Raw genomic sequence first — 17,935 nt, forward strand, 5'->3', positions numbered from 1 at the left:
CATATGGTATGTTTGAGAATTTTTTTATCATTTTTTTTGAGGGGGGAGGGGGAATTCCAACAACATAACTTTGGTTATCTGGTCATAGAATCTAAAAAACAAACCAGCTCTCAACTCTTGAGGCTGCCTCAAATTATTCAAATACTCTTTCTTACCTTTTGTGCAATCATATTGCAGATCTCTGGCAGGAAATCTTCACTCAGAAGCTTGTAAAGCTGCCTCTCTCTTAAAGATGTTCTCTCTCGGAAGCTCTCTGTGACCTGCTTCCACTCCTCTTCTGTCTGACATAGCAGCCACCATGTTCCATGACCTGGTCCTTGAGAACCTTTGACAAAATAAAATAAAAATGCTAAGCAATGAGAGCATAGGCACTAATATGACAGGTATCACATGACCTAACCAATAAGCCACAAGTAACACAGGTGTGTTACTTCTGTATGAAGAATGGGATGGTGGCTTCTTAGGACAGATGACCAAACATTCAAAAAGGAGAGATGAGTAGTCATGAGAGACTTCAACTACACTGATATCTGTCTGAACCCAAACTCTGCCATGATATCATAAGGTCCAACAAATTCCTCCATTGCCTTGCTGACCATTTCATTTTCCAGAAGGTAGAAGAAGCAACAAAGGGATGATTTATTTTGGACCTGGTCCTCACCAACAGGAAGGAACTGATCAATGAGGTAGAAGTACTGGGAACCTTGGGATAAAGTGGCCATGTCCTCTTGGGTTTCATTATACAGAGGCAAGGGAACGCTGAGTGTATTTACGTATTCACTCTGCACTGATTTCAAAAGGCTTAAGAAACTACTGAATGAATCCCCATGGTTAGAAATACTCAAAGAGAAGGGAAGCCAAGAAGGGTGTGAGTTTCTTGAAGGTGAAATATGAAAAGCATAAATACAGACAATTCCAACAAGAAAGAAAAGTGGGAAGCATCTAAAGAAACCATTCAGACTCAACTGCCATTACTTTAAATACAGAGAGAACTGTACAAATGAAATTCTAATTAATACAAGCAGGCCTCTTGTTCCCTATCTGTTTAGAATGAATTTGACAAAAGAGAAAGGATTATCAGGAAGCCCTCCATCCTGAAACACTGTATTAAAAAAATTAACTATGGTCCATAATTTCCCCTTACCATTTCTCATCTGTGACTCACACACAAGTGCGTTTTCTTCTGCCTTCTCTCTATGAGCAACAAATAAAATAAACAGTATTGTTAGGAAATGATATAGAATCATAGAACTGTAGAGTTGTAGAGCTGGAAGGGACCACAAGAGCCATCTACTCCAACCCCCTGCAATGCAGGAATCTTTTGTCCAACATGGGGCTTAAACATACAACCCTGAGATTAAGAGTCTCATGCTCTACCAGCTAAGCTATAAAGCAAATTTAAGCAAGGTAATACATCCACTGCTAGAATGAAACAAATACTGCCACTGAAATGTCACAGCACTTGGTAGATATTGATGTAGCTCAGTTTTAGCATTAGAAGGCAAATCATAGGCTACATATGGTCATAAAGTTCAATTTGAATTCAGGTCCCCTTCAGAAGGCTTTATATTCAACAAGACTTGTTCACATTCATCCCCTGTTACTTATGCCACAACCTTTTCATCATCCCCTTCATTTTCATTACTGTCAACATTTAGATTGTAAGCTCCTCTACTCTGTAAAGCATCATGTACTCAGATGACACTACACAAACACATGCATTTGATTATCTTTGGTTCATATTTCAAACATGGCATTTCTTTACCTTAAGAGATTCTCCTCCAGTAGTTTCTTTCGTTTTGGAGGTCGCCCTCGTCTTTTTACTATTTTTCCAGGAATGCTTTGAGTGCTTGTCTGTATCCCACATCCCCTAGAACACATTGAAAAGTTACAGAATAGCTACAGAATATGATAGTAGCAGTTGGCAAGAGCAGGAGGGTAACAAGAGAGCAGTGACCATAAGAAGCACTGAAACAGCTGCTAGGAGTCAAGCTAGGAAAGAGATTCGTTCCAAGGAGGGTAACAGAAGAGAAGGGCACAGCTACTTGGGAAATTAATTCATCAGTGGGCATGACTCTTTTTCCAGCAGGTAGTAAGTGTGGCAAAATGTGTCTCAAGTGGAAGAATTCTTACAATCTGCAAGGCTATACTTGGTTTTAGCTGCCCTATACAAGAACCACTCTGGTATAATGCCTAGAGTAGAACTTTCTCCAATTTCCAAGTACCATCTTTGTAATGGATTCCTTGTGCGACCTTGAAGCAGTCACTTTCTTAGCTTCACTTCCCAGCCTGTAAAATGGGAACAACAGCCGCCTATCTCAGAAGGCTTTTGAAGGCAAACAGAATAAAAACAATAAAATACTCTGAAAACTCTGCATATTTTGTAATTAACAGGAAATAGGTAAACTTGTTGATTTTGTAGCCCTTGCAGTGGCACTCCAATCACTATTCCTTTCATAAATTTGCTCCTTTCTGGCACCCTCATCCACCTTCTCCTTGCTACAAAGGTAAGTTTGTACCTGTCTGAAGGCATTTCTCCATTTGGTTTCATGGGTTCCTCTTTGTACATACGAGTGCCATAGAAATACCAGTAGAGGGCACCGTTGCCATCCTCACCCAGCGGTTCCACCCGAAGACTATCTGCATCCAAACCCTGTATTTGAAAGCAAATATACAAAAAGACAACGTTGGAAAACCAACCACCAACACTTGTCCACTAATATTGTTTAAAGTACAAGCATTTCAGGGGTTCTGGACAGCATGTAACGTGTTTGAAAAAATAAGCCATCCTTTCTTGGCTAAATATAAGTTCTTCATGGTCACTTCATTTTGACAATGCCCTCTAACAAAGATGGACAAATAACACTGAGTAGCTTTTTATGCAGCATGAGACAATCGTATAACAGTTTTGCACACAACATTTGATTCAACCAATATATCCAACTTCTGTTGGCCCAGCACATTTTTCTGCTGTTCAGTATCACTGCTGCATTTGTTGCACCCATCTTAAAACCCTGACTGTACCCACCAGAGGTGGTGTACACAGTCAAACTTCATCTTGCCAAAAAATGGTCAGATGCGTCAATTCACTCTGAGATTTGTGCGCTACAAATATATTCACGAGAAAGGCTAATTAAAGCTTGCTAAAGCCAAACCCAAAGTGGCCTCTTATACCTTTCATAGCAAAACAGCAGGTGGGCTCTCCCTCCTCAAATGCCAAAATTCTAAAGTTCCACAAAGACCATACTTGGCTTCAGCTGCAAGCAGGTGCATCTTCTACCACAGTATTGCAGTAACAAGAGAAGTCACACCTGCTGAACGTCTCCCTTCAAGCAGCAATGAAAGGACCTTGTCTGATATAATGGTTGCCTGCACAACACTGTTCCGGGGATTATTTCTAAAGCGGCATTATGCATGAAACCGGTCATCCTTGAACTTTTTTTGGAAACAACCTGATTGCAACACTGAATTCCTGATAACTCTTGGTCATAGATACTTACTGAAAAAATGACATGAGATAATTTATTCCAGTATAATGATATTCAAATGGATTAATTGAGTGGGGTACTTATAAAAATGTTTTCACCTGTGGTTCTGATGGTTGGCTGATAAACTCACCCTCTATCTGTGGTAACGAGCCACGTGGTGAGGCAGGCTTTACAGCTCCTCTACCACCTCACATATATGTACATTTCACACTGTGTTGCAAATCCACACTGGCTACATTCAGACAATCCTACAAACTTTTTGGATCATGGCTTAGTGTTGTACATGCTCATTTTGCAGGGGCAAAACTAGGCTTTATTTCACCCGTGTCAAAAAACCCAGTTTGGGGGGGGCATTTGTGTGTACACACACACAGATCCTCAATGGGAAGCTCAATGGTGCCCCTCTGGAAGCTTCACCCAGGGCAAAAAACCCCCAGCTACATCTGATCTGACAAAGTGTGGTTTTAGTCTCTCAGACCAGGATCAAACAACGGTTTCTGACATCACACTTTATAGAAAAAAAACTTGCTTTTCATTTTAAAAGAAAAATAAATAAGCCTGCACATGGAGGAACACATTAATATATTGCTTATTTCACGATCCCCCAAATCATGGTCTGGATTTAGTCAATAGGAGATTATAAGCAGACACCTCACAGTAAATGGCCATCCGTAAGCCTCAGCAATGTCACTAAAACATTTAAAAATATCAACAAATAGGTTACATACATTGAGTAACAGAAATGATACAGACAATTTTGTTGAATGTGGCATCCTTTAAAAAAATACTTTACTGATAACCCTGAAAAATGGAAAGCAATGAAATCACAGATTGGCCTTTGGCAAACTTAAATAGGATGATCCGTACTGGAAGGAGGGCGTAACCCTCCCTTTTGTAATTATTATATATTGGAAATCAATAAAACTATATTTATTTTTAAAAGACAACAAGAAAAAGCATCCGGGCCAAATGCCCTGAAGCACTTTTCAAGAAAAGATATTAACTTTCCTTAAAATGCTATGCCTTCCTTACAGTTATTTTAATTATGATTAACACTTGCAACTTGAGGTCCACATTTTATGCAAAGAACAATAAAAATACCTAGCCTCTCTTAACTAGTAACACAACACAGCTGCTGTTGGCATTCACAATAACCACTGTATCTAACAAAGGCTGGGTTCTATGACCACATGCACATACCAATGCCTATCAACCAAGCATAGTAAGGGAACAGTCTCTCCAAAACAACTCAGATTTTACTACTACCTGTGGTTTTCAAAATTAGCAAATGCCTTGTGAAGAAACTATGCAGAAATGTGTGTAAATAACTCCCAATGACAACACAAAAGGAACTAAAAATAAATTACAGCTAGAGACAGTATAGTGTTGCAAACGAAAAGTTCCCACGTGTTGATGCTTAGTCTGGCAATCAAACAACAACAAGGGAATGCATGAAGCTGTAGTCCAGAATACTTCCTACCTGACATTAATCTATTAAAACTCAGATAGCTTCTCAATATTTCCACAACCACCAATGAGCCTTTTTTAACACAGAACACTGATTCACTGAAAAAATACACACGAGGCATCAGTAAATCAAAGATACCAGAGAGCAATATCCAATTTCATACACTTGTTTCTTCAGGTTGTCCAGTTTGGGAAGACTAAAGACATCAAACAATCTAACAAATTAAGCCACCTTTTAAATGAGCTTAGTAACAAAAAGTGATACAGAATGTACCTATGAATACAAAGTGTTAACTTCTTAGTGGAAAGTGTGTACCATTCCACTTTCCAGTTCCCTATCCAACATCTGTCACCACCCAACACACCTTGAGTAGGTCGAAGACATCATCAGCATCAAGTCGGTAATCACAAAGGCGGTGCAAGATCTCCACACGAGTGCGCAAGGGTAGCTCTTGGAAAGTAGATTCTCGTAAGGGATTGGGCTTCCCTTCCTCCAGTTCCCAGCGATAGTTGATGATGTCCTCCAGGTAGCCATGAAATGTCTGAGACCTAATAAAAAGAACATATGTTCATAAAGTACCTTACACAACCTGGTGAGGAATTCATCTTTAAATAGCTGACATATATAAAAATTCTGTTTTGGCAAACAGGCACTTCAAAACTGGTCCAGTTCCTTGCATGTGGTTAGGCTTACATGCTCTGCTCGTCTCACAAAACAATTTATATCAAATAGGGCAATAGTTAGGAGTTATTCTTTTATATAAAAAAAAATTTTACAATGATTTTTAAAAATGATTCCCATAAAAGCATACATGTAGAAAATTCTGTAAGATTGGTAAACATTTGTTGTTGTAAAATAACAGCTTTTTAAAAAGTGGAACAAGGGTAATGGACTACATTTATCAGACTGCTAGAGTATTTGTCCTTAAAAGAAGCAACTAAGAGAGGGTAGTCTAGCAGCCCCCATGAATTCTCCATTAATATACTGAATCAGAAAGTTTTATATGTAAATCAAATTTAAATCAAATTCAGCATTTATTGGCATTGTTTAGACAACAATGTCATAAAAGATAAATAAATAAAACATCCATAAAACATTGGCAATCCAGACATATAGTGTAGTGCTATATGTATCAGAACAGGAGTAGGAAACCTTTTTGGTCCAGTCACATCTTTATCTCCTTCCACCCTTTGGGCCAACTTTGACAAGTGGGCAGGGCCAATCACTTGTAAATCATCTGACAGACACCTGACAAAGCTGGTCTGCAGGTATGGGGAAGATCAAAAGGCTTGCTCAGCTTTGTGCTCATTGCTTCCCAAATACCCCCAAACCAGCTGATTAGTGGGCATTTGAGAAGTACAGTGGTACCTCTGGTTTCGTTCCGGAGGTCCGTTCTTAACCTGAAACTGTTCTTAACCTGAAGCACCACTTTAGCTAATGGGGCCTCCTGCTACTGCTGCGCTGCCGCCGCACAATTTCTGTTCTCATCCTGAAGCAAAGTTCTTAACCCGAGGTACTACTTCTGGGTTAGCGGAGTCTGTAACCCGAAGTGTTTGTAACCCAAGGTGTTTGTAACCCAAGACACCACTGTACAGTTATGTAAAGGAGACAGGTGAATTACATGATTACCTCTGTAGTTAACCCAAATAATTCAAAAAGTGTTTTATTTTATTTGCATTTTCTTCCATCCTGCCAAGTATCATCACACCAATAATGAAAATCTGGATATAATAGCTTTATAAGAAACAATTAAGAACATCTTCCCTTGAGGCAGCTCAGCAGATGTTCATACTTAGAATCTGATGATCACTGTACTAGCATTTCCTCTCAACTAGAAACTTCCCTGAGCCCATTGCTCAGCCCTTAGAAACAATGCAAACCCTTTCTTCACAGAAATGGCATGGTTCACTTGCGGATAGGGTTGACAATTATTTTACTGATTCCCTGGGCCTTTAACAGCACCTTGATCTACAGACAGAAGCAGGCGACAATGCCCTTCTCAAGGCATGAAAAGCTTGACAGATTTCTGCAGATCAAACTGCTGTTATAGACTAGACTTTTTGTGGAGGTTAGTTGGAAACTTTTTGTGGAGGTTACTTGGCAACCACATTTGCTGAACTCTGCATATCCTTCAGGATACTGCAGATATGCACCCTAAGTGATCCTGTAAGCTGTGGTGACAGTGTGGCTGCAGCAGTGGCTGTATTCATCAGGACAGGGCTGGGGGGTGAGGTTGTGGTGCAAGGCAATCACCACCAACCTGACCCATCCCTGTCTCATGCAACAGCACCAGCAGGACAGCATAGTGATGTGTCCCCCTCTCACTATTGGCTATTCTTTGCTTTTTTAAGAAAGATCTTGGTACTTGGAGACTTAGGGAAGTGAAACAGGAAAAAGACTTTTTTCAAAAATAATAATTTTGCAACAAAACAGGTAAAGCAAAAGATGTCTCTGGAGATAGAATTCTTTCAAGAAACAGTACATTTATATATATTAAATTCAGTGGATGTTACAAGCTTTTAAACAAGATGGTAAATATGTAGCTAATATTTGCTGTGTTCCTTAATGAACTAATTGCAGAGATGTTATAGCTGAGGTGTTAATACTTTGGTTCTGAAACGAGTTGGTACTTTTTGTCAGCTTCCTTTCTATAAATCTCGCTTCTGAGGCTCCTCTATTAGTATAATAGACTATGCGATCACCACACCATTCCCAACTGGTTTCGGAATATTTGTCTCACTCTCTGGAAGATCTATCCCCTGCATACTTAATTTAGACGCAAGTAGAGTGTTCCCTTACAGCTCCACTCCTCCCTTCTCCAGTTCAGCTTTCCAGTTCTCACTTGTATGTATATTTGTAAATGACATTAGTCGCTGTCTTTTAATCTATCACCTAGTTCAGAGACTTCCTTCTCTGGCTGTAGACATTTTCCACAGGGTGGGTGCTACACACAGTGTAGAGACTATACCAGTGGCGGAACGTGTCTTCATAGTGCCTGAGGTGGGTGGCATGGACACGCCAAGGGTGCAGAGGGCAATGTGAGGAGGATGCAACAAGGCAGGCATGCACCCTCCTTTCAATGAGTCTGATCGGATTGATTGGGAGGGCATGTGCCTTTTGTGTCCTCCTCATGCTGCCCTGCCACTGCCCTCCCAGAAAAATGTGCCCGGGGCCATCGCCCCAGCAGCCCCCCCCCCAGCGCTATGCCCCTGGGCTATACTCCTATCCAGCTGAATGCCAGGAAACCAATTTACACCTGCTCTCCACCCCCCCCCCAAGAGCTGTCTCCAGCAGTCTGGCTAGCTGTACCCACAGCCAATCAGAGTGAGTCTCCAGCGCAGTACTCTGGAAGCCACACCACTCTGGTGGAATTTGACAGCACAGCATCACCAAATCTCTGGTCTACTTGAGCTTTCTGCCACAATAGATAATGCTCTCTAACTCTCTCCCTCTCTCACACACACCACTGCTGCTAAATTGAGCACAGCCCACAAGTTAAGAGTAATGCAAATTGCCTAGTAATTGACAAGTTCAATTGACAAGTCAGCACCCCAAGGCCCCAAGTTATGCAAACTTAGAAATATCTGAAACATTAGTCTTGCTTCAGTCCTGTGGTACACACAACCAGGACCAGACTGTTTTGGTATTACACCTGAAAGCAGTTATTGCTGGGATGGGTGGAGATATAACTCTTAAGGTTAAATATTCAAATTCAAAGTTCCATGTTTAGAATCTCCTTTAACAAAGTAAAATGTGGATTTGGAATACTTAATTTTAAACATTAATACTAAATATAACAATCCATTTCTCTGTACCTGTTGGCAAGCAGCACAGATTCCCAACTACAGTCTGTTCTTAACCTGAAACTGTTCTTAACCTGAAGTACCACTTTAGCTAATGGGGCCTCCCGCTGCCGCTGCGCCACCAGAGCACGATTTCTGTTCTCATCCTGAAGCAAAGTTCTTAACCCGAGGTACTATTTCTGGGACAGCAGAGTCTGTAACCTGAAGTGTCTGTAACCTGAGGTACCACTGTACTGAACAAAGCACCACAAAAAAACCCAAACACCACAGACATGCTTGTGGAGTCAAACAATTACTTTTATGACTGGCTCACATATAAACATTCAATGATTTATCATTCCCTGAAACTGCTGACATCAACAATCCTATTAAGAGACTCCTGGCCCGGATTTCCTCCAAGTTCCAATCACTAAATGATTGATGACACACACCCCTCTCAGAAACCATTGACCATTTAAGATTATCATTAACATTCAGTAAGACTGTCATAATGGAAACCTAACTAAGAAATAATTCTTCAGCCTGTTTTGTTTGTTTTTCTCTGTCATAATTGAGAATTGGATTTGAAATGCATTATCTGAGCATATTTTTTTTTCCAGTTCTACATTAAGAACATGTTTGGAAAGCAGCAAAGTTTATCAAGTTGTGAACTGTTAGCTTGTGTTTGGGCTGATGAAAAGATTTATTTAAAAAAAGTGTCTAGCTTTTAAAACTTAATTAAACACACATTATAAAACCCATCAAGGGCTTTTTTGAAGACTCTGAAGGGGGAAATATGAATTACTTTACAGTCTGGCACAACTTTTTGATAATTTTTGACAGAAACTGAAAGAAAATCCCTTATTAAGATGAATCAATCAAATCTGGTGCAAAGTGAGTAGCGTATACTTCACAGCAGGAAGGTATTTCCAAGAATTTTTCACCAACATCAACCAATTGAAGAAGAGATAACTGATTAAAAATTTAATTTTTTTAAGAGCCAATTAACATAGTTCACACTGTATGCCTAAAAATCACTATGTATGCATAACTAATACGTTTTCAGTGAGAGGGATCATATAGTAATTATAGGGATCCATGGCTGGCATCATTCCTTATGTATATATGCAATAGCAAAAGTGTTTATACTGCTAAGTAATGTGTGTGTGAATCTGCTTTGGCTGATCAATTAAAGCAGCCTCCCCCAACTTGGTGATAATTAGTACCACTTGAAACAGTGCCCTCAAGAGTTTCAGATACCCATCAGCCCCAGCCAGCAAAGCTATGATCGATAGGCATTGTAATACAGTATTTGTACAGCACTAGGTTGCGAGGGGACGCAGGTGGCGCAGGTGACGCAGGTGGCGCTGTGGGTTAAAGCCTCAGCGCCTAGGACTTGCCGATCGAAAGGTCGGCGGTTCGAATCCCTGCGGCGGGGTGCGCTCCCGCTGCTCGGTCCCAGCGCCTGCCAACCTAGCAGTTCGAAAGCACCTCCGGGTGCAAGTAGATAAATAGGGACTGCTTACCGGCGGGAAGGTAAACGGCGTTTCCGTGTGCAGCTCTGGCTCGCCAGAGCAGTGATGTCACGCTGGCCACGTGACCCGGAAGTGTCTCCGGACAGCGCTGGCCCCTGGCCTCTTAAGTGAGATGGGCGCACAACCCCAGAGTCTGTCAAGACTGGCCCGTACGGGCAGGGGTACCTTTACCTTTACCTTTAGCTAGGTTGCGAAAGGTTGAGTTAAACCTTCCAGTCCTAAACAATATGGTTGTTGAGAAATGAATAGAAATGGGTGTCCTCAGCAAATTACTAACACTTGAATCCTGATGAATCAGAGCATTTCAGACTGGCTAACAGCAGCAAAATTCATATGCTCCTTGTATGTGCAGTAGCAAATATCTGAGACTGTGTGTGTTGGGTGACATGATTGAAAATAGGCAAGAAAACCTCGGTGGTTGTTCTTTTCTTTTTTTCCGTTTCTTCTTGCTGTTGAAACAAACATATTGAGCCATGAAATTTCCCATTTCCGGAAGATGGCTAGGATTTGAGCATTTAATTCCCATTTCCCCCGGGGAGAAGAGTCTGTTGACTCAACCAATCATCTTGGGTATTTCAGTTTGACTTTTACATAAGTGGTTAAAACCAGAAGCTTCCGCCCTTCTGCCCCACATAAGCCGCAATGAGCCTCTGTTCTTAGCAGAGCACTCCAGGTTCTCTTGTCAATTTGTGTAGACTACCACTGAATGGTTGTTGCTTTGATTCAGGCTATAATGAGAACCTGAAATGGGAACCAGATGTTTGACAGAATTTCCAGCTACCCTCAAACTTCAACTTTATCTTTCCTTCTGTGGTAAGTTATTTTCCCAAACGAGCCTAACCATTTGCTTTCCCAAACAAATATTGTTTTTTATCCTTGCTTTTGAATATCACTATTAAGATTTTTAGAAAGAAAGAAAGAAAGAGAGAGAGAGAGAGAGAGAGAGAGAGAGAAAGAAAGAAAGAAAGAAAGAAAGAAAGAAAGAAAGAAAGAAAGAAAGAAATTGCATTACAAGAAAGCAATGGTGTAAATAAGCAGAAGCACCATGACTCTTTCATAAATTGATAGGGAGGGGGGGCATCATAGTGGAAGAAAAAGATGGTTGTTCTGCACTTTGTTTACACTGTGACAAAGAAAGGCAAATACATCAAGGAATCCTGTAGAGCAGTGTTTTTCAACCTTTTTTGGGCAAAGGCCCACTTATTTCATGAAAAAAAATCACGAGGCACACCACCATTAGAAATGTTAAAAAAATTAATTCTGTGCCTATATTGACTATATATAAAGTAATTCTCTTGAATAGGAATCAAATAAACACAAAGAAAGTATTTTATAATTACTTTATTATGAAATAGTAAGTAAACAGAAAAATAAAAAATTATAAAATACTTTATTTTTAAATCTTTCAATTTTTTCAATTTTTCCCACGGCACACCAGGCAACATCTCGCGGCACACTAGTGTGCCATGGAACAGTGGTTGAAAAACACTGCTGTAGAGGTTACCTGGCTAAAGCTATCCACATTCTGGAAGAACACTTGCTAGCTGACATTTTGAAAGTAAAACTGGCAAGACTATTTCTATTAAATAGTTTCATACACAAGGCCTATTCTGAACACATTCATTTATTGACTTTAGAAAAGTTATTTCAATAAAATATTCCCAAGGTGTGGGAAAAATAACAGTAATAAAATCAATGAAAACGACTATCAAAGTAAGTATGTATTTTCAACTGTAACGGCAAAGAAGCAATTGTAGCTTAGATAGATCCAGCAGCTAAAACTACAACTACCCAGAAACTACAACTAATCCAGAATGCAGCAGCTAGACTAGTGACTGAGAGCGGCCATCGAGACCACATAACACCGGTCTTGAAAGACCTACATTGGCTCCCAGTACGTTTCCAAGCACAATTCAAAGTGTTGGTGCTGACCTTTAAAGCCCTAAACAGCCTCAGTCCAGTATACCTGAAGGAGCAGGGCCTTCTGACAGTTCCCTCACTGTGAGAAGCCAAGTTACAGGGAAACAGGCAGAGGGCCTTCTCGGTAGCGACACCCGCCCTGTGGAACACCCTCCTACCAGATGTCAAAGAGAACAACAACTACCAGACTTTTAGAAGACATCTGAAGGCAGCCCTGTTTAGTGAAGCTTTAAAAGTTTAATAGACTATTGTATTTTAATATTCTGTTGGAAGCCGCCCAGAGTGGCTGGGGAAACCCAGCCAGATGGGTGGGGTATAAATAAATTATTATTATTATTATTATTATTATTATTATTATTATTATTATTACTACTACTACTAAAAGCTAATCTGATTTTTAAAAAAAGTCTTCAAGGTTCACTTAAACTTGCCAAGTTCCTGGACAATGGTAACAGATTTCTTATGGGAGAAAAGTTCCATTATCTTAGAACACGGGTGTCAAACACAAGGCCCACGGGCCGAATCCGGCCCGCCAGACCTCGTCATGTGGCCCGTGGCATCAAGGGTGAGGAAGCGAGCTTCTCGTCCTTTTTACTGGTCCCGACCCAGATTTTAGGGTCCGCACTCCGGCGGAGGCTCTCTGCCTTTCTAAAAAGTGACCCACGCGAACAGCCTTCCCTGCCTGCTTGCAGACAGGGCTCCAACCGACACACCCCGTCGGCGCTGCCTACCGGCTGGTCCCGCAACTTTCGCCTGCCTCGCGGGCCGGGCAAAGAGGCTTTCTGCTCGGTCGCTCCAGTCCAGGGCTCGCTGCAGAGGAGGCGGTCCCGCGAAGCCAAGCTTGGAGCCGGCTGCCTCTGCCCCTCGGAGCCTCCCGGGCGCGGCTGCTCGAGGGGGCGGGTGGCGCGCGCGGCAACTTTTGGAGCCTGAGAGAGCCGCAGAGGCTGGCAACGAGGGCAGGGAGTGAGAGCCACGCTTGGGACGCCGCTCGCTCACTCGCTCGGGCCGCAAGAAGAGGCCACTGCGGCGCTGCAGCTGGCGAGGAGATGGCCGGGGGCGCGGGCGGCGGGGCCAGGGGCTGGTTGGGGGTCGCCCTGGTGGGTAGATAGCGGGGCCGGCAGGCGGAGAAGGGAATGGCGGAGGCGAGTGGAGAGCGGGGACCAGGTGCAGGTCCTGCCGCAGGCGGCACGCCCCGGCTGGGCTGGGAGAGGCGAGGCTGCTGCCGGTTCAGCTGCGCAGAGTGGGGTGGAGGGAGCCTGGTGGGTGGGCGGTGTGCCACACCACAAAGCAGGGGCGCCTCCCACCCCGAAGAGGACCGCGCCGGCATCTGGGCGGCTGGAGCAAAGTGGGAGCCTGCCAGCAACTTGGCTGCGGGAGCCTGGCTACGAAACACCCCCCCTTCCCACGCCAACACATCGGCTTTCTCCGGGCCGGATAGCCCCCTCCCCGGGAGCAACTGCAGCAGCTCGGGGCCCCAGCAGGACATTCCTGGCCACCCGCGCCCGCAGTGCCGCTGGGGCTCCCTTGCAAGGAAGAAAGTGCTGCTGTCCAAACTGCTGCTCAGTATCCTCCGACTCCTGAGTGCGGCGGCAAGGCGGGGGGAGGCAACATTTGCTTCTGCTCTGCTCTGTTGGGACAGGCTCCTGTCTCCTTCCCGTTGGAGCTCCAGTCTGCCTGGAAGCCCATCTCGTCATCTTTTTAAAAAATCATTATTATTTCTTCTTCTATTCTTATTTAAAATCGTACTGGAATAGGTATATTAAATAGTGTATAGTTCAAGACAACACACACCAGTGCCTAAGGAAAAATAACTTTGATAAAGTCCTACAGATACAACTGGCCCTTTGAGGGTGACCAAACTGCTGATGCGGCCCCAGATGAATTTGAGTTTGACACCCCTGTCTTAGAACTATAACAGAAAAGTCCTATTGGGTGTTGGCACTTATTTTACAGCAATAGGCACTTGAAATAAATTGTTGCAACTGGATTGCAGTATGTGAAATGGGAAAAGGCACCCTATCAAGTTTCCCAGCCGCAGGGAGCATGGGATTTTAAAAGTATCAGCATGTTGAATTTGGCACTCAATGGAGTTTGCAAAGAGTTCTTGTAGCCCATATATGATATAACTATTTTGGCTGCTATATTCTGTAAGAGATGGGTTTTCCAAACCTTTCTCAAATGTGCCACACAGAGCACATAATAGTAGTGTAGGCTGAAGGTTACCAGAGTGTGCGCCACAGGAGTCAAATCCCCCTCTTCAAGGGATTTGGCTGGCATATCCAAATTGACAGAAGGTGCTTCTAGCCATTGCTAGAATTGAACTGAAGGAAGCCATTGTTTTGCAGGGAGCACGACTCCATCTAGAATTTCCAACACATAATAAAAAACTGGCATTTCCCAGCATAATAAGCTGTTTTGTATGGTTTAAACTTTGATTTTTATCTGCCCTAATGTTACTGACCCCAGACAAATGTTCAAGGATGAAAAACCTCCATACCCGATTCAAGTAGAAAGGAGAAATAGCATCAAGTATCATCAGCATACTGCTGGCAACTCACTCCAAAATTTCGGACAATGTTCTCCAGCAGTTTCATGCAATGGTGAACAGAATAGATCTCTGTGAGATCCGATGTGATCTAATGCAGAACAGTCCTCCAAGCACCATTTTCTGAAACCTCCCAAAGATGTTGGAGTAGAAGAATACCATGGCTGATGGCTTGGATAAAACTACTGAGATCAGGGGAATTAAGATTACTACTTGCAAAGCATCATGTGAACAATGATTTCAGAGGAGATATGTTTCTGTCCCCAAAGCTTTCAAAGCTAATTTGCACAGGAGAGATAATAAAGACTAGAATAGCACGAAGGAATTCTTTTCAGTGCCTGCTAAAAACAATCTTATTTAGACAAGCCTACCCAGATGTTTAGAAAGTTGAGGGAATTTTAATCTGTTCTGGTATTTTAATTTTTGTATGCTTTTAAGTATGGTTGTAAATTTTTCTTGATTTCATTGTTTTACATTTTTGTAAACCACTTTGAGGCTTTTTACAATGAAATGGTGAGTGTACGTAAGGTGTACATAAGGTGAGTGTAAACAGGGAAAGAACTGCATGTGAAGTTCCACGTGGCAAAGCAGTAGAATGATTCCTAAAGAACTAAATGGAAGCGAGCAAGTGGGTGGGAAGCTGGGCTGGGAGAGAGCATGCAAATTTGCAACCCTTCCCAATTTACCACCTAAACCAAAGGTCAGGCCAGCTAATGGGGGTCAGTCCTGACCATAGTTGAATAGATATGTAAACAAATTAATTTGACACCATTTTTTTCCAGTACCGAGGTAGCATGATTATCCATGCAGCATCATATGATTACGGGTGGGGTCATTCTAGTGCACTCATAATTGTACTGAGTAGGGAGAAGTTGCTGTCCATAAAAAGACAAAACTGTTCACTGGCAGTTACCTTTATAACACCAAAAAAAAAAAAAAAAAAACCTGCTTCCATAGGGATGTCTGCTTATACAGTTTCTTCTAGGCTGGAAGAGGGCAATCTAAGTTCAGGAAGATGAAAGGGCAAGATGTGTAATGTTTCTCTCTTTGCAGCAGAAGGGAGCATTTTTCCAGTGACACCCAAGGTTATTAATGCTTTATTCTAAATCACTTGGCAATATTTTCTTCACAAATGCAACTTGTCTAGAAATAAATGAAGACTATGGGGAGGAGTCTAATGTGTGTTTGGATGACCTCATTCAGACATCATTAGTAGGGTCAGAAGAAGCAAGGAGTGTATCAAGAGAAAGAGAAAAACCTATGGGATAACTAATGTTCTCTCCCCTACAGCAATCTATCTATCATGACTTGTCAAAATAGGGCTTGTTTCTGATTAAGGTCAACCTAATCTGAGTTACAGCTGCAGGCCTGACCCCAGACAGCCACAACGGAGCTCTTTGCTTATCTTTACTGGGAGGAGGAAGTCCAAAGGAGAAGCCTTCTGGCTAGTTCTAACAGCTTGTGAACCTATGAAGAAGTTAAGTCAAGCAAGGTAATGCAGCATACTGTACTTTTTTCCACTAAGGACCTGTGCCTATCTATAGTCAGCTCCCAAAGGCAGTGCAGAAAAGGAACCTTGTTTACTTTCCCTAGAAAGAATTAAGGACAGTAAATTACTAACTGCTATTAGCCATGGTAGCTATTATTCATATTCAAAAAAGTACAATACAGGCAACTCCCCACTTACATGGGGTTACATTCTGGCGCCCCACACATATGTAAAAACCTCATAAGGAGGGAGCAACCTCTAAAACCTCTGAATACCCTTCTTGCCACTCTCTCTCTAATTCAGTCAAAAATACTGTTGCAAAAATATCCATAACTGGAAATGAAGCTCTGGGGCCGGCAGGAAGCTGGAGGACGCATAGGAAAACGACCACTGTTGCGCTACCGTGCGCGTCAAGTGTTAGGCAGGGGGGCTAAGCAACCCTAATAAAGCGCCACAGCACCTCTTGGCCCTCACTGAAATCCTATTACGCCTCTTCTTGGCCCTCACTGAAATCCTATTTGGGCTCCGGGGAGGGTCTCCTCGTGAGCCACAAGGACTCTCCAGCTCTCTCCCTCCATTTGAATTAAATTATTTGATTATGTCTCGGTGCTGCACGTATACACAGTCACACGAGTCGATTGCGCGCAAGTGGGGGGATGCCTGTATCTTGAAATATCAAGTTGCTTTTAGCATTTTTATTGTAAGTTGCCTTCTGAAGAGGATTTGTCCTAAATTAACGTGGTTTCATTAAAAGAAAGAAAGAAAGAAAACAAAAGATGCTAAGCAACAGCAAGCTTGTGGGCCTCCTAGAGGCAGCTGGCTTGCCATTTTTGGAAACAGGGTGCTGTACTAGAATGACTTTTTGTCTGATCAAGCAGGATTATTCTTATGCGTGATTCCCAAGCCTGACTTAAATGTTGGGTAGGGACAAAAGCCTTGTGAGTAAGTTGTAAGTTATCAGCACTAGATGCAACACAAAAAACAAGAATTTCACATAAAATCGTTGTGATTTTTTTCAGTCACTTCATCATAACTTGGTTGGGTTTTCTCAAATATGAAGTTGTAAAAATGAGGCAAATAATCTGTTAGGAAGAGAATTTAGCCTTTGCCTAAGACCCATCTGTTTCACTGCAATGCTTGATTTGAAATTAATTTTTTGAGCAAAACCAGTTCTAGCAATGCAATCAGGAAGTGTTGTGCAATCTAGTGGCTAATGAAAAGTACTCAGCTCTTAAATAGTCCACTCGGGGGCATTTCTTACAACCCAGGTAAGAATCCTACATTCAAGTACAAAATATACATATATTGTACTATGTGTGCTTTTTTCTTCCATGCATATTCAAGCAGGGGGCAGATATGTTCACAGTCACATCTCACAGGTTTCAGACACAAGACATATATTTTATGAGAGTGCATGTATAGTTTGTGTGAAGTAATCCTTAAGTAAGGGAAGGTGCTAGATAGTTCAAGCCAAGAATAGATGCTTCAACTGAGATTCCTGCATTGCAGGGGGTTGGACTAGATGGCCCTCGGGGTCTCTTCCAACTCTACAATACTATTATTCTAAGAACTATTCAGTTAGCAAGGTAAGAGGCACACTTAAAAATATTCCCCTCCCCCATCTATTCTCAAATAGACTTTAGTTACTAAAATCTCACAGCCAAGCAAGTTAGCTGTTGACACAAGGACTCCAACAGCACTCCCACAG

General features: G+C 42.2%; 2 protein-coding genes across 4 annotated transcripts in view; both read right to left on the bottom strand.

The window, feature by feature from the left end:
* Positions 1-17,935, bottom strand: part of LOC310826186 (tigger transposable element-derived protein 1-like) — a 1,677,490-nt gene that overhangs the window by 927,398 nt on the left and 732,157 nt on the right. The gene's annotated exons all lie outside the window — the stretch shown is intronic.
* Positions 1-17,935, bottom strand: part of CECR2 (CECR2 histone acetyl-lysine reader) — a 117,418-nt gene that overhangs the window by 33,193 nt on the left and 66,290 nt on the right. For all 3 annotated transcript variants that reach the window (XR_014555557.1, XR_014555558.1, XM_083699849.1), the window contains exons 3-7: positions 5,321-5,504; positions 2,520-2,653; positions 1,766-1,870; positions 1,145-1,194; positions 156-325 (exon numbers count right to left, since the gene is read on the bottom strand). Coding sequence is in view for 1 of the 3 variants with exons in the window: in XM_083699849.1 (XP_083555975.1) it covers positions 156-325; positions 1,145-1,194; positions 1,766-1,870; positions 2,520-2,653; positions 5,321-5,504 (643 nt within the window). In the remaining 2 variants the exon portion in view is untranslated. The remainder of the gene's footprint in view (positions 1-155; positions 326-1,144; positions 1,195-1,765; positions 1,871-2,519; positions 2,654-5,320; positions 5,505-17,935) is intronic.

The sequence above is a fragment of the Podarcis gaigeae genome, assembly GCF_964106915.1.
Source record: "Podarcis gaigeae genome assembly, chromosome: 10".
In the NCBI taxonomy this organism is placed as follows: Eukaryota; Metazoa; Chordata; class Lepidosauria; order Squamata; family Lacertidae; genus Podarcis; species Podarcis gaigeae.